The sequence below is a fragment of the Phascolarctos cinereus genome, unplaced genomic scaffold (assembly GCF_003287225.1).
Source record: "Phascolarctos cinereus isolate Bilbo 61053 unplaced genomic scaffold, phaCin_HiC Scaffold_7;HRSCAF=346, whole genome shotgun sequence".
NCBI lineage: Eukaryota > Metazoa > Chordata > Mammalia > Diprotodontia > Phascolarctidae > Phascolarctos > Phascolarctos cinereus.
The window spans coordinates 85063800-85086206 of NW_027556180.1; the positions used below are offsets into that span (position 1 = coordinate 85063800).

The following is a 22407-nucleotide window of genomic DNA, read 5'->3' on the forward strand; positions in this document are numbered from 1 at the left end:
TTTGAAGCATGTTTTGCACATGACTAAAGACTGTGGCAATTGTTATAAGTTCTTTTCAATTCCCCAACACTTGTCAGTTTTTCTCTTCTTTCCAAGGAGATTGAGCTCAACATGGATATTTTTGAAATCCCTTTGCAGTATTCCTTCAGGGACCCTCATAATAACTGTTTAGTCCTTCAGAGAGATGTAAAGATTTCCTGGGATGTTGACAGCATGATTGTTAAGCATGGTCTTTGTTCTTGCCACAGATGGGTGGAAAAGCACACATCATTTTAGATGCATTATAAACACAGCAGCAGTGTGCTACAGTGGAACGAACACTGGCATTGGTGTTAGAGAATTTGGGTCCTCATCTGATGGTTACTGTCTGCATGACAGTGCTCAAGCCTCAGTTTCCTCATCTTTAAAATGAGAGGTTGAAATAGATGGGCTCTCTGAGGTCCCTTCTCAACCCTACGCCTATGGTTCTGTGACCTTAGGTTCAAATTCCCACCTGCCATTTGGTAGCTGTTGGACCTTTGGTGAGTCATTCAACTTGTCTGGGCCTCAGTTTCCTTATCTACAAAAGAAGAAGGTTAGACTAGATGATGATTAAAGTCCTTTCCAGCTTTATAGCTATAATTCAGTGACCCTGGCTCAAGTCCTGGTTCTACCACTTAATGACTATATAATTTTGGTCAAGTTATTTAACTTCTCTGAGCCCCATTTCTTCCCATTTGTAGAATGAAGGAGTTGGGCTAAGGTTCTTTTCCAACTCTGAATCTATGATTTATAAACATCACATATACTTCTAGGATCCACAGTTTCCCTAGTGTAGGTGTCATTCACAAATAAAGGTCCTAGCTCTTCTCTAACTTAGTAGACATCCTGAGTTGCTGTGCCTGAAATGTTCACTACCTGGAACTTAGCTAGGTTCATTGTCACGTCACAGACACACAGTCCATTCCCAGTCCCATGTGTGAAACCTTTCCACCTTGGCAGAACCGTTTTTCAGGAACCCAGGGTTCTTTCCGGGCCACCCACAGACAACATGGGAAGGGACAGGAGGAACACCCACTGCTGAATCAGTTCTTTTAGGACTTGCAGACATGTACCTGTTCTGTCTTTATGTGTCTTTTTTTTTTTTTTAAACCTGAACTCAGTGTTTATTTTCTTTCAGCAACAGAAGGTCACAAAGAAAACCATTTTCAAATGAGTGAGTTTGAAGCTCCTCAGTTTTCTGGACCTGAAAATGGTAAGAAATTAAAGGCCCTGCCAGTTCAGGACCCTGAGATGTCTAGTTTCTCGTATTTATAGAATTGTAGGATCACAGATCTAAAGCTGGAAGAGCCCCCAGAGACCATCTAGTCCAATCCTTTCATTACATACATAAGGAAACTGCAGTCAAGTGACTTGCCCAAGGTAACACAGGTAGTGAGCATCTGAGGATATGACATATAAAAAGTTAGAGAGACATAATTTCTGGGAAATTAATCATCTTATTAATTATGCTAGCAGATAATTATTAAAAGAGGTCAGTGGCATTCTCGAATGCCAAAGATGGATCATGGTGACTTCCTGACATTTATATACCCTTGGAAGAGTGGGTGTTCCCAACAGGTGGCAATTATCTCCAATTGGTTAACAATTAATGAGAATAATGAATATTATAATGAGAGGTGGGCCAAAATTCACCTAAGGTTAAATTCTTTGTAAGGTTCTCTAGTTAGGTGGGGTCTCCCACCCAGGATTGAAAAGCATGTACCCCAGGACTTTGGGCAATCTCATCATCAACAATTTCCTTCAGACACTGAACACCAACCTACAGGTTTCTGGTTTCTGAATGAGGAAATAAGAAGGGAAAACCTCAATCCTAATGTAATAATTGATTATTAATATAAGAGAGAAATAATCATTTCTCTCAGAACCCAGGTCTTCTGACACCAGTGAAAGTACAGAGAGGATAACTGAATCTTTAATTGGGGATCTGCCTCGTTGTCATTCTGAACAGTTAGCATTAAACTATAGATAGAGATATAGAGAATTGATCCATGTATTAACCTACTCAATCAAATAAGCATTTTTACAGTTCCTGTGATGTTCTAGAGAAACTGATGAGGCATGGGAAAGGATAATTGATACCATAATGATATGGTATCATATATTATGATACCATAATTGATGGTATGGATGTGAAGGTGGGATGAAGGAGACAAAGGATATAAAGATAACGTTTAGTTTACAGACTTTTCCCTGTTTGCCACCCCCACCCTCCCACTGTGGCTAGCAAACGCCTGTAAATCCTGCTCCTATTATCCATGTGGTTTAGAACCAACATCTCTTCTTTGGTGACAATCCCTTTCTCCTACTACTTCTCCCACATTCCCGTTCCCATGCAGCTCTGCTTGACACCTCTTCCATTCCTTTCCTTTACCCCTTTCCACTGTGCTCTCTGAAACTCACCATCTGTTATTAACCAATTTCCCTTTATCCTACACCTCTTCATCTTCCCTCACTCACAGAAACTTGTTTTCTCCTAAAAACACCTTCCACTTGCCAGACTTTTCCAAAGTTGACCATTCCTTCTCTTACAGCCATACTCCAGAAGTGTTCTGATTAGAGTAGAGTATCATAGGATCATCATCTTGTTTCATCAGTTAGTCAAGAAGCACATGTAAATGAATTCTCAGCTATGCTGCAGGCAGTAGGCCTGCAATCCAGCATTAGGGATCTAAAGACAAAAAAAATGAAACAATCTCTTCTCTCGAGGAACTTACATCCTAGGAGGGGAGACAACACACACACACACACACACACACACACACACACACACACACACACACACACACATGCACACACGCATATATTGAAAAAATTAGGGGAAGTCTAGAGGAAGAGGATGCTTTGAGGGAAGGTGACACTCAGTTTTGTACATTTGTACAGAGCACCTGGGTGATGTTCAGGAGGCAGTTGGAAATAGAGGTCATTTCCTCAGCACTTCAGACTAAATATGTCCAAAATAGAATTCATCATGTGTGAATCCATGATCTTTCCCCCATACTTGCTCCTCCTTCAGACTTCCCAATTACTGTTGGACAGTCACTCAGATCTGTAACCCGGAAGTCATCCTTGACTCTTTCCTCTTCCTCGCCCCCACATTCAATCAGCTGTGAGTCGTGTAGATTTTATCTTTATAACATCTCTTGAATCCATCCCCTTCTTTCTGCTCACACGGTCCTTACTATGAGTCAGTCAGTCCAGAATTAAGCATTTACTATATGTCAGGTACTATGCTAAGCTCTGGGGATAGAAAGAAAGGCAAAAATGTGGCCCCTGCCCTCCAGAAGCCCACATACTAATGGAGGGGACCACATGAAAAAACTTGCCTATAAGTTATTTACAGGATAAATGGTAGACAATCTCAGAGTTAAGAAAGTGATAGGGATATTAGGGGAAGGAAGAAGGAGATGACCAGTTGAAGGTGGGATTTGAGCTGAGTCTTGTGAGAAGACTGGAGCCAGAGGTGAGGAAGGAGAGCATTTCAGGCATGGGGGGAGACGGTCAGTGAAAAGTCACTGAGTAGAGTGATGGAGTGATGGGCTCGGGACCAGCATTGCTAGAGGGTATAGTACATGGAGGACAGAAAAGTATAAAGAGGCTTAGAGGTAGGAAGGGGCTAACTTGTGTAGGGCTTTAAAAGCCAAACAGGGGGTTTTATGTTTGATCCTGGAGGTAATAAGGAGCCACTGGAGTTTGCTGAATAAGGGGTGAACGGTGACACGGTCACTCAGACCTGTGCCTCAGGAAAATCACTTGGGCAGCTGAGGATGGATTAGAGAATTAAAGCAAGGAGACCAATCAGGAGGCTACCTCAGTAGTTCAAGTGTGAGGTGATGTAGGCCTTTCCCATGGTGTCAGTTGTGTGAGAGGAGAGAAGGGCAGGCATGTGACAGAGGTTGTGAAGAATAGGAAAGAACAAGATGTAGCAGCAAATTGGGGATGGGATGGACTACTGGTGGAGTCAAGAATGACACCAAGGGTGCAAGCCTGGGTTCCTGGGAAGATTGTGGTGCTCCTAACAGTATCTAAGAAGTTCTGAAGAAGAAAGGGTTTGGGGGAAAAAATAAAGAGTTCTGGTTTTGACATGTTGAATTTCAGATATCTGTAGGATATCCGGATTGAAAGATTGCCAAACGACAGTTGGTGATGAGAGATTGTAGCTCAGGGGAGAAGTGAGATATATAGACTTGGGAATCATCTGCATTGAGCTGATATTTGAAACCATGACAGCTGATTATATAACCACATGAAATATACAGAAGAATAAAAAAGGGCCCAAGAAAGAGCCTTGAAGTAGTCTCATGTTCAGTGGACGGGGCCTTGCTGAAGAATGACTTCAGATGCTGAAGAAAGCATCTTTGCTTTCTCCCTCTCTACTGACTGCTTCCCCTCTTCCTATAAACACATTTCAGCCTACCAAGTACATAGGACGGAGGAACAATCAGACAGGTCCCCTCCTTCCTCTTACTGAGGCATGGGGAAAAAAAGGGAAGGAAAGAAAGAGCACTTATTTAGCACTTACTGGGTGCCAGACCCAGTGCCCAAAATGAATGTCCCTACCCTCAAGGAGATTACATTCTAATTGAGGAAGACAACCCATAAAATGGGAGTTGAGAGGGGACAGATGAGCTGGTACGGGGGCGTAGTTTTGAAATCCAGAAAGTCAGGAACAGAGCTAAGAGGGCAATGAAGATGGACCAGCTTAGCCTCTGCCATAAAATAGAGGCTTCAGCAGGAACTCACCAAAGAGAGAAAGGGCCAGGCCTTAGAGAGACAAATTCCAGCATGAGAAGATGGCAGGGAAGGTTGGATGTTCCAGGGTGAGGAAGCCTGAGACCCTGAAGGAAGTTAAGTGATGAGATAGCAAAGGCTGGTTTTGAAGTCCAGAAAGTCAGGAATAGAGCCAGGAGGGAAATGAAGAGAGAACCAGGAGGAAAGCCTAGAGAGGAAATAGTGTCAGGAGAAGAGGGTGATTGATGTCACGTGTTGTAGAGCTGTTAAGAAGGATGAGCATTGAGACAAAGCCATTAGATTTGGCACTTAAGGGATCTTTGCTAACTTTGGAGAGAGCAATTTAAGTTAAATGATGAGCCAGATTGCAGAAGATTTAGCATCAAGTAAGAGAAAAGGAAGTGGAAGCACCTTGTATAGATGGCTTTCAACAGGACTTTATCCTGAAAGAGGAGGAAGGATATAGGATGATATGTGGCAGGGATGATGGTGGGATCACATGAGGGGGAGATAGGGGCAGATGCTGAAGGCCACGGGGAAGTAGCCAGCAGAAAGGAAAAGACTGAAAAGTAGCAAGAATGGGGATGATAGTGAGTACAATTTGCTGCAAAAGATGGGGTCAAGGGTGCATGCAGAGAGGTTTGCCTACCTGTTCACGTTAGGCAAGGGTGCAAGAGGAGATAATGGGGGAGGACATCTGAGTGACATGAGAGGAGGTGGCAGGGAGAAGAGGGAACCTCTCTTCTATTAAGAAGGAGGTGAATTCCTCCACTGAGAGGATGGGTAGAGAGAACACTAGAGAAGACTTGAGAAGTAGTGAAAAGGTTTGAAATGACTGCTGAGAAGGGGCAAGGCCAATCAACTAGGGATGTATAAAAAGTCTGCTTTGCTGCAGGAAGGGCCCACTTGAGATCTGGTAACAAATCTGTAGTGCACCCAGTCCACATGGTTTTGTGATTTCCTCCAGCTCTCCTCAGCAGCGTGAGTAGGAACAAAGGTGGGCAATAGCAGACTAATTTAAAGTTGAAGTTTGACAAGGAAAGATTGGTGATAGGACAAGGGTACCAGGGAGGGGCTTGAGCATGCAGGGTCCAGTAGAATGACTCCTGATATCTGTGCTTTCTCCCTCTCTACTGATTGCTTCCCCTCTTCCTATAAACATATTTCAGCCTACCAAGTACATTTTTAAAAAATCAAACCTCATCTTCTCTATCATTCTATCTCCTTCCTTTTACTGTTAAAGCTTTTGAAAGAGTGGTTTATACTCATTGCTTTCACTTCCTCAACTTAACTCCTAACCATCTGGCTTCTGTCCTCAATGCTCTAAACTGCGCTCTCAAAGATGTACAATGACTTATAAGCATGTATTTTCTTTCCTGTGTTCCCCTCGTTAAAAAAAAAAACAACTCTTCTAAGCCATATGAATAGTTAAAACAAATTCCCACATTGATCGTGTAAAAATGTTATCTGTCATTCTATGTCATTTGTCCATCAATCTCAGGCGGGGAACAGCATTCGTTATTGGTTTTCTGGTGGTGGTGTTGATCATTGCACTGATCAGAGTTCAAAGCATTGTCTTTATAATGTTATCATTGTATCCATTGTTCACGTCGTTCAGCTCACTTCACTTTTTGTCAGTGGATATAAGTCTTCCCCGGTTCTCTGAAACCTTCTTCTGTTATCTCCTGTGGCACAAAGATGTCCGATTATATTCATGTCACATAATTTATTCAGCCATTCCTGAATTGATGGACATCCCTTCAATTTCCAATTCTTTGCCACCACAAAATGAGTTACTATAAATGTTTTTGGATGTGGGTCTTTTTCCTGTTTGATCCCTTTGGGATCTAATCCTAATGGGTATCACTGTAACAAAGGACAAATATGATTCAGTAACTTTTGGGGTATAGTTCCAGTTGTTTTACTGAATGCTTGGTCCAGTTCACAGCGCTACCTACCAGCAGTGCATTAATGTGCCCGTTTTCCCACAGCTCCTCCAGTTTTTGTCATTTTGCTTCTTTTTATCAACATTGTCAATCTGGTTGGTATGGGGTGGAATCTCAGAGTTGCTTTAATTTGCATTTTTCTAATTATTAGTGATTTGGAACATTTTTTTGTTATGGCTATTGATAGCTGCGATTTCATTTTTAGAAAACTGCCAGTTCATATCCTTTAACCCTTTGTCAGCTGGGGAATGGCACTTATTCTTATAAATCTGAATCATTATATATTTTGAAAATGAAACTTTTATCATAGTAACTTGCTGCAAAGGTTTTTTTTCTCCCAATTAACTATTTCCCTTTTCTTCTTAGCTACATGCAACCTTTTTAAACTTAATTTTATTTTTTAATTGATGAAAACCTACTTCCTTCTCCTCTTGCCTTCTCCCACCCACTGAAAAATAATTTTTTAAAAAATCCTTTGTACCAAATAATCAAGGAAACAAGTTCCTTCAGTGTCCATGTGACTCCGAGTACATCACCTGGCAGGAACGAAGGCAGCTAAATGTGCTAATCCCCTATCAAGAACTTTTGCTATTTACTTATTTGAACTTAGCTTCTTATATATTCAGCAAATTAGGTAGGTCAGTTTAAAGTATTCTTGCTTTCATGCTGATATCTAATAATTTACAGAAATGTACTATTGTTAAGCATGTGTAGTTGTGATTTTTAATACATACCTCTCCAGCTGAGAATGCATTTGAGAGGCTTGTCAATAAAGAGTCCTAGTATGACAGTGATGACACTGAGCTAGGCATTCTTCTCTTGCTCATTGTTTTGCTCTATATGTTATTTCATTTTTCTTTTGTTTGTTAACTTTTCCTAAAATAGTTGCAAAAGATCTTCTTGTAGATTCACTGGAAGGAGAGGATTTTGAGAAGGAATTCTCATTTTTGAACAACTTACTGAGTCCCAGCTGCTCAAGTCCTGGAGAATTTAACCAAGAATGCCACAATGTCTGTGGGAGCCCCAGCACTGTTCTCCCTGCCCAGAACTCTGCTTCAGGAGCAGAGTCTCTATCTAAGTCATCGGGATTCCTCCCTTCGCAACTCTTTGACCTGGGCCGCCATGCTGCTGGAAATTTCAGTAGTAAGTGTTTCAGATTATTTTGTTATATGTACGTATGTATATGTGTATTTTTGTATATTTGAATATATAATTTATATATATTTCGATATACGTATTCTATAAGCAAAACCTTAACGTGAATCAGTATGAAGACCTCTCAAGTTTACTAAGAATTAACATTGCAAAACTTACATTCCTATATCTACCAATCAATTTATGCATAAAATGTTCACCCCTGATATCATTTGCTTTCCCCCATTTCTTCTTGGTCATCCCCACAGAAACCCCCAACACTCAGCTTCAGTTAGTTTATCTTCATCAATAGCCTTGTATAGGTGGCCCCTTATTAAAATGACCTCAATTATGACCTGTAACTCTGCCATGGGAGCTTTTAGACAACATAAATGTACATGCAGGTATCCAGGCATTTATAGATTAATTTTAATATTTAGTTTTTGAAGCTGTCAGTTCACAAATGGCCACGATAATAAAACAGAAACTCTAAAACTGGGAAATTTCAGACAGTGCAGGGTTTAGAGGTTCAAGGTATTTTAGAAAATAGATGGTCAAACCCTTTTTTTCAGAGGACAAACTTCAAATGCAGAAAAGGTAAATGCCTTTCCCAAGACCACCTGTTGTAAGTGCAGAGCGAGGATTTCAACCCTGTTCATCTCTGGCCAAGGCCGGGGCTCTTTCTACAATGCCATCCTCCTGGGGAGAGCGATTCACATTATTCTGAATTAGAAAGGTTACCACTAGTTAGAGTCACTTCCTGAGGCACAGATGAGTAATGGAGCTGATTATTTCTGCCTTCTCTCCATTATGCTGAGATAACCTTGTTGTGCAGATGTGAAAACCAAGCTTCACACAGGTCAAGTACATCAAGCTGTGGTAGAGCTAGAGTAGAGCTTATACACTGCTGCATTAAATAGAAGTTCATGCATTACGTGCTATCAAAATATTTTGTTGTTCATTCGTTTCAGTCATGTCTGACTCTTCATGATCTCATTTGAGGCTTTCTTGGCAAAGATACTAGAGTGGGTTTGCCATTTCTTTCGCCAGCTCATTTTATAGATGAGGAAACTGAGGCAAACCAGGGTTAAGTGACTGGCCATACAGCTAGTTAATGTCTGAGCTGGATCTGAACTTGGGAAGAAGAGTCTTCCTGACTCTAGGCCCAGCTCTCTATCCACTGTGCCACCTAGCTGCCCAATAGAAATATTTTACTGTTTGCAAAAAAAAAAATTTTAGAGGATCTCAAATCTTTTGTTTTCTTTTTTTGTGATGTTATTTTTTTTTATATGTGTCTAATAATTCATTAATTTTTCTTCAAGGCTGGACCTCTCAGGGGGAATCAGTGTTTTCTCTTTCACACACAGATTCTGATAACCAGCCTGTGCCTTTACAGAGTCAACCAAAGAAATCACCAATATGTAAGTCATCTTCTACTCACACAAAAAGAAATAATAGGAGTCAGATAAAGGTTTTTCAAGAGTAGAAGCGGCCTAGTGTTTTCCACATGATGAATAGAGTGCTTTGCTGAATCAAAAGGAGGTTGGGGGGAGAAACGCTGTACCATTTGTCATCATAGTGAATATTTAAATTGAGTAGATGAGCTTCTCACTCTAACTCACTACTTATATCTCTAAAGATCACTACCCAGATTGCAGGTTAGTAGCCAACGCCCAACATTTTGCCCATAAACAGAACAGCTGTTCAGTTTTGAGTACCTGTTTAAATTAGGTAACAAATTTTCATCATGTTTCAAGAATTTAGGGCTTAAAAAATACCAGAATAGTGATTTTCTAACCTCTCCAGGGACCACAGCAGACTTGACAAATAAGAAGTTTATGTTTGGCAATAATACATACTGGTGTTGGCAGCAAAAGGGATCACTACACTCAGAATCACGTAGATAGGGTAGATTTGTCTCTGAAGGTACACCCATTTTTATGGTCCAGATTAATCCCTGCCAACCTTCCAGTCAAAATAAGACAAGCTACTCAAATAAAAGGGAGTATGGACTAATATAAAGGGAAAACCAAGCCAGTTTTAGAGCTTTAAGTAGGTTTGGAGTTGGTACTGAGTTGTAACTACATGTTCAAAGACATAACAAAGTTATGGACGTAGTCTATGTGTTGCTTTTAAACTATCATCTGATTTTCTGTTAAAAATCTATTTCTAAATATATTATTGCTTATGATTGAGGTATAGGTATTAGCCTTAATCTCGAATCTTACTTGAGAGCCTTTGCAATGTGGTATCAGGCAAGCACTGAGCTACCTAGGTAACTCCTACCTCCCAATAGGGACTTTATGCTTTTGTCTCGTTTCCTTTTTATTTTTATACTCACTTTTGCACTTTTGAAATTTCTTGAGGTAGCCAGCAGTTATTTAATCTTCAGTGAAATACAGTGTCTTTAGTTGCTTTTTTAGTCTTCTCCTCAGGCTGTTCTCTTTGCTTCCACCTCCACTCCCTGTCCCTCCCTCACTGCTGTCCACTCTGGATTTAGCTCCTAACCCTTGGCTTTCTTGGCACAAATGAAAGAGCCCAGAAGTACAGCTAATGTCCCTCCCCTCACTTCCCATCCCCTGGGCAACCCAGCTCTCCATCTTCTTTCCCCTAGCCCAGGTTGCCTCCCTTCTGAGGAATCTCAGGTACCTGGGGTTGGGGCAGGAGGCACTAGAGGGTGCCCCGAGGCCCCTAGCAGTTTTCATGAGTCATGGGAGCCCGTGGGGTTGGTCCTCAGACTCTTCTACCCACTGGCTACTCTCCTCTCTCCTTCTCCCCTAATGTAGTAGGGATTAGAGAAACATTTTCTAAGCCTGGGACTTGTTCTCCTACTTCCACCTCACCATCCAACGGTCTCCTTTATTTTTTATCCTCAGATTTTTATTTTGGTTCTGAAATTTAAAAAAACAAACCCTTTCTTGTCCTTCTGTGTCAAAAGCCACCAAGTTTGTGGCATCCTTCCTCACCCTCAGCCATTTCTCACGTCTGTGTGTGGGAGTGGGCAATACAGACTCCCAGGAGGTCTGCATTCTACAAAATCCCTCCTCTTTCCATACCTCTCTTACCCTCACTTTCCAAGTTCTTCCCCTCCCGCCTGTCCCCTCAGAAAGCTGTATTGTATCTCTGCCAGGAGACTGGACGTTCACAAATCTCTGAGAAAACTTTCTGGACTAAAACTGACAATTATATTCTACTGTGAGAAGTACCATCTACATGATATTGTTTTAAAATCAGAGAAAAGAAAGTGTAGAAATTTATGATTTGATAATTGCTATAATTGATAATTTATCATGTTGTCTATTATTTCTTTAAATTAAAGGAAGCATCTAATTAGTTTCTGTGTTAAAGTACTATCAAAATAAGATTATACCAAGACAGTAAACTGCACATCTTTAATGTCACTTTTTTTCTTTTTTTTCCTTGCAGCCCCAGAAGGTGGAAATAATCAAGATATGTCAGCCTGGTTTAACCTCTTTGCAGACCTGGATCCCCTTTCAAATCCAGATGCCATCGGACACTCAGATGATGAACTCCTTAATGCTTGACTAGAATTACTAAGTAGACAATTAAGTAGATAATTATAATGTCACGTCAATGGCCTTGAGGTATCAAATTTTGTAACATATTGCCTTTGTGGGAAGGAGCTGATTGTAATTCAGACATAAGCATGGTGTAATAAGAGTCAAAATATTTGATGTCCAGCTACATAGTAAAGAGTCATGCCAAAAGCACTAAGTTGGAACATCTTTAATACCTTGGTTTTGTAATGTTTGCCAGTAATATGTGGCAAGTACAATAAGCCATTTTGGGTCACAGATAGATATTTAAGCACTAAAATTCCCAAAGAGAAGGTAAAGTCATTCTCAATGAGGGTATATGTTTGTTTCCATGGAAACAACCTTTTTAGGGCCATGTGGTGGTTTTGATCCTTTCATGAGCCCAGCCATTGTCTGGTGGAGTTCTGTGGGTGGATTAAGAGCACTAGAGCATTCAAATTGGTTTGGTGGCTTTAAAAAAAGTAGTTTTGAGGAACAGGGGCATTGAGTTCTATGTTAAAGTATTACTGGAACCATATGAACTTTGCTAGTTTAAAACTAGAGTAAAGACCCAATTAACTCAGTCTGAAAGGATTCAGTAGAAAAGTAGTGCCTATTTTCCCCTCAGAGTCGTTTTCCTGTTGCATAAGTTTTCATTTTTTGAAAAGCAGGGGAATCTTTATTCTACTCAACTAAAAATGTGGTTAAAGTAGGTTAGCCTATCCCAGCTAAATATCTGGAAAACTTCCCATCTCGCAGACTTATGATATAGCCATGCCATGATGGTACAGGGCCTGTTACATGCAGTGTTTAAATTCCAGAAGGAAAAAGAAAAAATGCTTATAAAAATAATACCTAAGCAATCAATGAGAGTGTCTTCTAAGTGCATACTGAATTTGAGTTAAGCCTTATTCATAAATAGCAGGCTCCTTTCAGATTTTTGCATGTACTTTCCCCATATCTTTTCTGGTGGCTTACTTCAAGCCCCAATAGCAGAAATACAAAACACAGTTATAATTAGGGGAATGGCTTAATTTTGCTCGTGGGCATGATTTTAGGTCTACAGTTCTTGTAACAATTTGTTGCAACTGACTTTCAAGTTCTGAGGCAAAATCTTTTGACTCCTACTAAGGCACAGTAGTATTATTTTAGTAGTGGGAGAGAGTTGATGAGCAGTGTTAAGTGTACAAAAATATGGCTTCTCTCTTGTATATCATGATCTACTTGTGTTCCTTTTTTTCTTGTGGCATTCTTTGGTCCCAGGTTTGTTTGTTTTTTTTTAAACCTGCAACTTTCTGGCTCCATTTTTGATTCCCAATCCAGTATTCTCCCCTAACATTACCATATGTTCACTATTGCTTCCAGAATGTGTGCCTAGATCATAATATTACTTAATTAAGAGTCAAAGAAAGAGCCTACAGCTGCACGACATTTTTGGAAATTGAAGCCTTCACATAAGTGAAGGCTTCACAATAAGCCAAAGCATATTCCTACTTAAAGGGCTAAAGGTGCCAAGGAAAGCCCTCTAGGGGAAAAGAAAAGATAGCTATTTCCAGAGAATATGGTAAATTCATTAAGGTGTTGGACAGGATTATTTGGGGATTAAAAATACAGGTGGAAATAAAACAACTATTGGCGTAAGTTTTCATTAAAAAAATACTTCCAAGAGCACATTCATGTGGATCTTCATTCAGTTGTCCCTATTTCTCCAAAAGAAAAGTATGCACTTTTCCATTTATGGCTTTGTACTCAATTACTATCCCAATGGAGCAAGCAAGGATGTCAGGAAACCACTTAATTTTTTGGTGCTCTCAAACTCCATTGAACTGTAGGTGCTCAAAATAATGACTGCTTTGACAGATTTTGAGGAGTGTTATCCTTAAGAAGAGTATAAAACATCAGATACAGTTGCATTTTTTTTCATACGTCCTTAGACATTTTCTTCCTCCCCATACTCCCATGAAAAGTGTCCACGTGAGGATTGGCTGCTTCACTAGTAATCTAAGCAAGTCCATTAAGAAGGCATGAAAAGCCATGTAGGGCACAAAGGACTTGGTTTAAAAGCACTGCCTGAAAACCCTCCTGTAATTAGAGAATCTTTTACTCCAGAAGTCCAAGACAAATAGTCTGAAAGCTAACTAGCACTTAAGATTTGACAACTAAATATGCTACAAATAATCTAATAAAATAAACCAATGCATCCAAGTGAGGTGAAGCAGACTAAAAAGAAACAGCTTAGTAAGCCACGGGATCATTTTCTCCCTCTCACTTCAGATCCACTCACTAAGAGGCAGTGAGCTCTACCATTACGTTTTCTGAGTACGGGAAGAGTATTCTTAGGGAAAAAAAATAACTCCTTACCATTTTTATACTGATTGGGTAAACAAGTCTCTCTTCCTCCGTGTTTTTATACCAGAGAAGAACGGATTTATACTAATAAATAAGTCTAATGAACGGCTTCAGAACTGAACTTTGCCTGTTATCTATAGAGAACACATCCAAATCCACCAAGGTGGGTAAGGTATATATTAGGGTCAAGTTTAATGTAACTTTGTACTTTTTGAAATCTTTAATTATAGAATTTTATAGTTGTGAAATAATACTGGGAACTGAAATTTTAGTGGCACATGCAGAATAAGTGTTTGCATAATAAGTCACATTTTGTCCCAGTAGTCCTCCACTATTACAGAGCAAGTCCTTAGAGGGGGCTACATGTACTTTTCTGTGTTTGCCTTCACTAGACTCAGATGATACTTCAGAAGTGACATCATCCCACTGTATCTAGAGATTTATAGGATAAATTAAAATCCTGATGGTTTGTTTCTGTAAGTTATCAGGATTTTAACTAAGAAGCTTCACGAGGAGCTAAATTCACTGAATTCATGTAGTTATCCAATGACACTGAAAATAAAAATGGGGCAATTGCTATTATTTTTTGTGAGACTGATTCTTTCAAGATTAAAGAACTTGGAAATTTATGTTTCTTCATTATAAATATTCTTGGTTTTAAAAGATCACATATTATTGTTTCTGAGCCTAAAAATACTGGATAATCAAATACAGTGTTTTCAGTGTACGCTAAAGGGTCATATTTGGAAGACTTTAAAGGAGGAATATGCAAAGCCAGATTTTTTCAGTGGCAACATGACCTGATTTGCTGGTGGCAGACCAGGATCAATCCCAGTGATCGACTGCTAGTTTATAAGAAGATTCCCTAAAGGTGGCAGTCTTGTACTTCCTTACCTTGGGGAAAATGGACCTGGTCTGGAATGCCAAGTTTAAGAATAAAGCTGCAAGAAATGTGAGCTTAAAGGGCATCAGACAGTTCAATAACCTCCCCATAAGACAGAGAGAGAGAGAGAGAGAGAGAGAGAGAGAGAGTGTGTGTGTGTGTGTGTGTGTGTGTGTGTGTGTGTGTGTGTGTGTGTGTGTGTGTGTAAAATAGGCTGGGTGGGGCATAGCCAGAATCCAGATTTCAAAGCTCTTCCTTCTGAATTTTCATTTAGAGAAACAACGGAAACTGACTTCATCTCTTTGATGACAGCCTTATGCCAGTTCCTCTGACTAAAACTGCACACAGCAGGATAGCCAAAAGGCAAGCAAGTGGGAAGACCTAGCTAGTGTTGACTAAGGCCAAGATGTTGAAATGCAGATAATCCAATTTTCTCTCTTAAATAAAACTCTGAAATTGGCCCACCAAGGGATTAACATGATCCAACAAAGAATATTCTCAATCTTTTTTCTCTAAAGAAAACCCAAGCTTAAAAATCTATGTATTGAAATCCTGTTAAGTCAGCCTGTTTTGAGATACTCTCAAAGTCGAAGAAAGCTCTTCTCTAAATTATCTGTAATAACAGTAGCCTTTTTATTTCAAACACTAAAAATTCCCAGAATTAATTTATCTACCAATTTTAGGTGGTCAGTCATGGGTCTCTTCCCTAAAGATCATTCTGCCTCTGTATTTAGCTCTTCCCTAAACTTCAAGGTCAGATTAATCAAAGCAGAGGGAAAGCAAACAAGTCAGTCAAAGCATTCCATCTGGCACTTCGTCCCCAAGCTGTGACCCTGGGAAAATTCTTTTTCTTGAATTTCACCCCCAACACCCTTAAAAATATCTGTTATCTATGTAGAGTCTATAACCTGAAATGTATTCAGCAGAAGACTATTTCCACTGAGTTAAAAACTGACAGCATGTAGGGGAAAAGAGAATAAGGGTACCTTATATTTGTACAGCCCATGAGTTTTAAAATAGCATTTCAAACTGTGTTTCCTTTTGATCTTCACAACTATGTGAGGTACAGGATTCTTAAGAAGCACAGAGCCAGATATGCCATTTTGTTTTCTTCCAAATCCAGATCCCTTAACAAAACTCAGCCACATGCATGGAGGCTGCAGCACGAAGCAGTAATATTCCATCCACAGACAAGATGCAAGCTGCATACTTGACATTTACAAGTGTTTTGTAAAAAACAAACAAATAAATGTAACACAACTGACATTCTGGAGAATTTATTTAAGGGGTGTGAATCAGGTGGGTGTGGCTAGGCTGGAAAATGTCTAAGAAGAAATAACTTGCAAACTTAAGTCTCAAATCCATATTTTAGTAAACAGAAAAAACAGCTCCAAACAAAACTTTTCTGCATATCCAAAGATATACTTTTGAAAAAAGGAACTATACGTAGCAACAAAAACTGTAAACACACACTGTAAATCTCATGTAGCTTTCTGGTGAAAATCAAGATTTTTAAAAACTTACTGGTAAAAATGACAACTTATTTTTGCCAGAGAAAAAAATTCTGACTTTTTATGTCACAATGGCAGTGAACTGCTGTGAAAACTATCATACTGTGTTTTAGAGATGGCTTCTAGATACCAACTGAAGGAGAAATGACCACAGTAGCTTCCAAATGTAGGTTTCTTGCACATTTAATACTGTCAAACCAGGTAACAATGACAGACGAATGAAGATTAAGATGCTGGAAATCACATCTCAGCTAATCCTACAGAGTCTGCAGAGGAGTAAGGAAGGAATATGAATGACTGAAAGGAAGAGGACAAAAAAAAGTGTCACCTACCATATCCCAGCTTGGTAACTCAAATTATAATGGAAGAACTTTATTAACAAAATTATATGGGTATTACTAGACTCTAGCTAATAAAAAGGATTCTTATTTAATTTGATTTTTAACTATGTTTTTGCTATTTAGCTTTTAATTTTTAAGAAAAGTAGTTCTGTTAATATTTTTATCACTGGTAGCTATGGAGGTTTCTTTCATCACTTAACATAGGTTCAATGTCTCCCAGCTTTCTCTACTACTAAAACAGTTAGATACTTCATGGTATCTATGACTAGTCAGCAGAGTTGGTTACAGCATGACACTAGCAAGGTCGGCTGTACCCTACGAGAAAGACTACACCCCAAACCCAAGATGACTGTCTTGCAAACACGGGCTACTGATCAAAAGTGGAGCACAATCCATCACTATCAATGGAAAAATAGCTCCAAGCACAGGGCCTTCCTGACAGTGAAATGAAATAACCCTGTAAGCAAACTCACCTCAACTGGCACCTCTTGGAAAACCAACCCAATTCTTAACATTTACCAACATTTCTTTCAATATTCATCTATAATACATATAGAGCTCCCAGACCTGCCGTGTTTCTGCTCCTGGGGCTAGTGGGGAGGGCAGCAAAGAAGCAAGAGCTGATTGGATCATCTTCTTGCTACTTTTACATGCATCTATTCTTTATATCAATCCACTGCAGATCATACCATTTACAACAAATTATACAACAAAGATATTTCTGGAACAAAAATATAATCCGAATTTTCACAGAAATATTTTTTAACAGTAGAAAGGAAAAACATCTCTGTTAAATCCACCGAGATGCACAAATACCTTGTCTTTACATAAAAAGCAAACCACTTTTTTCCATGAGGCACCAACAATTCTTAAGGTACAATGTATACACTTAACACATTTTATACATATGATAACATTCAACATCATTAACACCACCAATGTACAGGACAATTTTTCAAGGAAAACAACCCTGCCTTTTCTTATAAGTACACACCTTCAACATAAAGATGCAATAAGATCTCCCCAGTGCCTCCCAAAATCCTCCTCGTTTTCATCATCATCAGTGTACCATTTGTTGTTGACCGTTCTGCTTATCTATTAAGACAACAGATTTGAACTAGGTTTACGTTTTAAAGTGCCGGGTCAAATTTTTTCAATATTAATGGTAAATTCAGCACCAATGACAGAACTGGATTAAGAAACCAAATATCTTAATTATTATGGAATTTTTCTAAAGCCTGTTGGTGGCACTTAAGGCGCTTTTATTTGTCCCATTTAACAAAAGAAATGAAAAATAGCTTTGTCTTACACAGAAGGTAATAAAAACCTGTTTGTGAACAGTATCACTTCTTCCAGCAAAATCCACATTCTGGAAAAAATGAATACTTTCTGCTTCACCACTCATTTCTTCCACAGGTAGAACAAAATAGTTTCTTCATATCACAGCATTTTAAAGGTCCAATTGGATTTTCAAGCTTAGGCAGAAGTTTTTTAAACATCCTATGTGAAACCTGTAGAATGTCAAGACCGATTTTAGTGCTCATGCTAAGCCATGTTACTAATAGGGGAGAAACAAACAAATGTACTAAGTTCTCAAGAAAGCTTTCAGGAACAAGATCATAGGATTTAGAGTTGAAAGGTATTTAAGATATCATCTAGTCCAATCAACACTATCATTTACAGATGAAGAAACCAATCAAGAGGGGTTGACTGTGTCACCATGGTTGTTAGATTCAGATTTGGTTCTTCTGATTCCAAATCTTGTGCCCTTTCCTTATACCACACCATCTCATATTCAGGTTCAGAGATAACAAAGTAGCTTTTTATTTTAGAAAGCTATCTGATAGCAAGAAAAGTTCATCCACAGAGAAAATGACAATCTTATCCAGAGTAACATCTCCCCTCCTCATCCCCATCCTCCACCAGAAAAGTGGTACAATTTATTTTAAAAGTGTTAGATTTGGAGTTGGCTGACCTGAATTTCAATTCTGGCTCAGCATCCTAGTAATCATGTGACTCTAAATAAGCCATTTAACCTCTTTTGGCCTTGGTTTCCTCATCTGTAAAATTAAGGAGTTCAACTAGATGACCTCTAAGGTCTCTTCTGGCCCTCAATCCATGATCCTTGACCTGAATATGGAGTTTATACCACCTCTGCTATTATGTTTGTATATTGCTTGTTTAATAGTATTTTTGGAAACATAAGAACTTAATTGTAATAGTAACACTATATTTAAGGTTAAGCTTCATCTTAAATTCGTCAAACGTCTATGAAAAGAGACAGATGGGTGAAAGGCTGACAGTTAGAATGGTTAATAATTTTCTCAAGTTTACAATAGAAGCTTATATGCTGAAATTAGCCCTTTGGCAATTGCTGTAAAGTTCTGTATCAATTCAAATGAAATAAAAAGACCCAAAGCTCAGAATCTAAGAACGCATTCAAGGTTAATTTGGAAGCCAAAGAAGTAATCCACCTGGGGATTTTCATTCTTCTCAAAGCCAAGGATTAGATAAGAATTTATTTAAATTCAAAGCCTATATAAACAATAATTTTTAAACATCTGCTTCAAGTGTAATTTTTAAATGCTTCAGATTTAGCAGAAGTAGAACATTCATAGGTATTGTCTATGCTGGATAGAGGTATACATCTAGGTAAAAGCATTCAATTTGCAGTCAACCTAGATTACCTATGCTAAATACAGGAGATTTTGTTTTTAAATGGAAGGTGTATAAGAGTAAAATATAGCAAGGATTATTAAAATTCATAAATTACCCAGAAACTCTAGTGTTCTTAGCCATTGATTTCAACTTCCTCCTACACTTTTCACCAGAAGCACTAACAAAGAAGGAGCCAAGCTGATGGATTTGTTTTATATCTCTTCATATCGCTGGCTCTTTTTTTTTGTACAGTAGCTAATGAACAGTGAATTATCTCAGACAGAAACAAGATGGCAGAGAAATGGGGCTTCAAGATAACAACTGGATGATTAGCTCTTGAATAACTGAAAACTTAACTGCACAAGATATAGTATACTCAGAATTAGTCTCAGATAAAAAGGGTATCAAAGTATACTGTACCTACCAACTGATGTGTAACAGATTTATTCAAATGTATGCATATGGCTAAGTCACATCATTTTAAAATTACTTAACAGGTTTTAATCAACCAATTGTTTGAAAGGAACACGAATACAAGTTTGGTACAGTCTTTCGAAAACACTTATTGCTACTACCAGTTTTTCCCTGAAGGGACAGAACTGTGAGCTTAGAAAACTATGGCTGATTGAACAGTGAAGTTGTTTTCTCCATTTCAAGTGCCCAATACTGGATTCTGACTGTAGTATTTGTAGGGATATAAAATTATTGCATATTAAGATACTATACGAAGTTTTTAAAAGGATGCTTCTTTCAGTTTTTATTTATGTTGACACTGCAAAACAGCTGCCCCTCAACTCAAGCTCTGTCACAAACCACTAATGTTCTTATCTGGAATTTTTCTAAGAGTTGCTTTGATAATCAAATAACCTGCAGCTATTGATTCTATCCGCAGGACTTGCCTAAGCTGAAACTTGGGTCACCTCTCAATGAGAGAAGAGCCCCCTTTCTTTAACTTCTTTTCTATTTTCATTTTCCTTTCTGTTTTTTCCCTTACATGTAAAAAAACCAAACAAACCAACAAACCTAACCATACCCTCAGATGACTGGGATCAGGAAGGTGACCTTTGGGGAGGGGGCAGGAAGGGGGACCACTGGCTGCAGCGGAACACAGCACAATCTGCCCTGAATCAATCCACAACACTGACTGCAAGGTCACGAAAGTAAGGGAGGGGATCCATGCATAGCCACATTAGGATCACTTGGGGCTACAATACATTGAGGGTTGAGCTGAAAATGAAATTTTTGTGCTAAGGGGGAAAGATCACATGATTTCACACACTGTTGCTAAAGTGATCAAGAATGGGGGTTAAGTTATTTTTTGGCTCATTGATTTTCTAACAAAACTCCACTGATAGCATATTAAAGCACTTGTATCCAGAGTGTAGTTTTTTCACCATGCAGATAAAGGTATATAGGAATCTTAAATGTAGAGGAGGGAATAGCACTTTTAAAAGGATGGTATCCAAAGCACAAAACTTCTGACATCAAAAAACAACCTCACATAATGAACTAATATTGCTCTGTGTGTGTGTGTGTGTGTGTGTGTGTGTGTGTGTGTGTGTGTGTGTGTGTGTGTGTTTACATACAAACGTTCAATGCATTTATTTATCTGTTGTTGGTTGGGAGAAGAACATAGTCAAGTGACTAAGATTGCTGGAAAATTTCAACAATCCCTTTGGTCCCAGCAGCTGGAGAACAGCTGAGAATAGCATATATCTAGAAAAGGAAACAAAAAAACAGTGGCCAAGGAAATGTCTTCTGAACATCCTATTGTCTGCTATGCATCTGAAAATTAACATTTGTTATTATTATAAAATAGTCATTTTCATATAAAAGATGGTTCTTGCAGCATCAGTAACTTCTCCCTTTGGTAATTATGTTTGCAGGGATCTGTTTGCTCTTTAAAAAGTCTAACTTGGGACACAAAAAGCATTGTGATAAAATGGTCCTCCAAAAGTAAAGAATGATACAGCCTTTTTCTTTTAACCAGTGCCAAAAAAAAAAGTGGGATGTGAACTGAGTTTGAGACTTCACAAATGGGGTACAGCAGTCACAAGTACTGCTTTCTTATGGAAGCTCATCATGACATCATCACCACAGACAGCTGGGGGCATGTCACTACCAAAACAGTTTAGGAGTCTATTGATGGCAGACTCAATTGATGGAAGGAGGCATGATTTGGAATGTTCATTCACACCTTATTCCCAATTAGGTTCTCTTAGTTTCCCAGAGCAATAGTAATCTATCCCTCAGCCTCCTCAAATGGTCCTGATTGCTGGAGTATAGAGGTCTGTGGTATAACTGTACTCGTTCCTCGAGAAATCCGGTCTTGTTCTGGGTTTGTAGACAGGGAGGCCATGGCGATAGGCTGCAGCAAAGTGGGGGCCATGCCAGTGGAGACAGTCAGGCCATGGCTTGAGCCCTTAAGGGTAAGATCTTGGGTGGGAAGAAGTGGCTTGAGGATGCTGACGAGGCAGAAGGCAGAGCCGCTTTTAGGAATGAAATTCACTTTATTCTTGTCAGGACAGTAAAAGGCTGGGATTTCATGAAGTTGCTTTGGCCTAGACACAAAAGACAAAAACAACAAAATGATTTCAAAATGTTTTGCCTATTCTAGTTTTCCAGGTAATCTGTAAGTACATAAAGAAAATCAATATGTGTATAAGACAATTTGCCCCCTCTCCCCAAAAACATCCTCAAGCAGCTAGAGTAAAAAAGCCCTTAAAAATGGGACTTGGTTTAGGCTGCTGCTGTGGAGTGGGGGAAAACTCCGACAACCACAGCTGCCAATTTCTTGAAAATCACTCTCCACAAAGGCAATAAGGAGCGGAGAAGCCCAGACTTTCAATTTAGGAGGCAGCCAATAAGGGTAAATAGATAACACTGGCCCAAAGAAATACAAAATGGTAATGTTCAGGTTTTTTTTTTATAAAGACTATATAAATTACAATCATGCATTTCAAATGTTATAGCCACCAGAAATGTCTACAAATTTTGGTTGTTAAAAATAAAGCACTAATACTTTACACAGGTCATGCGAGTAACTGTTATCTACTGCAGAGATCAACAAAATTATTGCGAGACAGGGACCTTAGGCATTTTTAAAAGCTCACTAAAATGATCCCTTCAATGTATAGGTTTTCTGAGCAACATAACGTCAAGCCTGGGCTTTGGTTTTAGAGTTTGTTCTGAACGCCCCACTCGGGAGGAAGTAGACAGCGCACCGGTACTGAATTCAGAAGACTCAGGTTCAAGTTGTGTCCCTTAACTGCAGACCTG

At 39.0% G+C, this 22407-nt stretch overlaps 2 protein-coding genes across 3 annotated transcripts in view; one reads left to right on the forward strand and one right to left on the reverse strand.

The window, feature by feature from the left end:
- ICA1L (islet cell autoantigen 1 like) overlaps positions 1-14317 on the forward strand; it is a 64667-nt gene extending 50350 nt beyond the window's left edge. Inside the window, exons 10-13 of the mRNA XM_020972815.2 lie at positions 1160-1234; positions 7602-7859; positions 9173-9271; positions 11277-14317. Coding sequence (XP_020828474.1) covers positions 1160-1234; positions 7602-7859; positions 9173-9271; positions 11277-11395 — 551 coding nt within the window. The 3' untranslated portion in view covers positions 11396-14317. The remainder of the gene's footprint in view (positions 1-1159; positions 1235-7601; positions 7860-9172; positions 9272-11276) is intronic.
- Positions 14318-15879: 1562 nt separating this feature from the next.
- FAM117B (family with sequence similarity 117 member B) overlaps positions 15880-22407 on the reverse strand; it is a 116906-nt gene continuing 110378 nt past the window's right edge. For both annotated transcript variants that reach the window (XM_020972826.2, XM_020972825.2), the window contains exon 8: positions 15880-21689. In XM_020972826.2, coding sequence (XP_020828485.1) covers positions 21371-21689 — 319 coding nt within the window. In that variant the 3' untranslated portion in view covers positions 15880-21370. The remainder of the gene's footprint in view (positions 21690-22407) is intronic.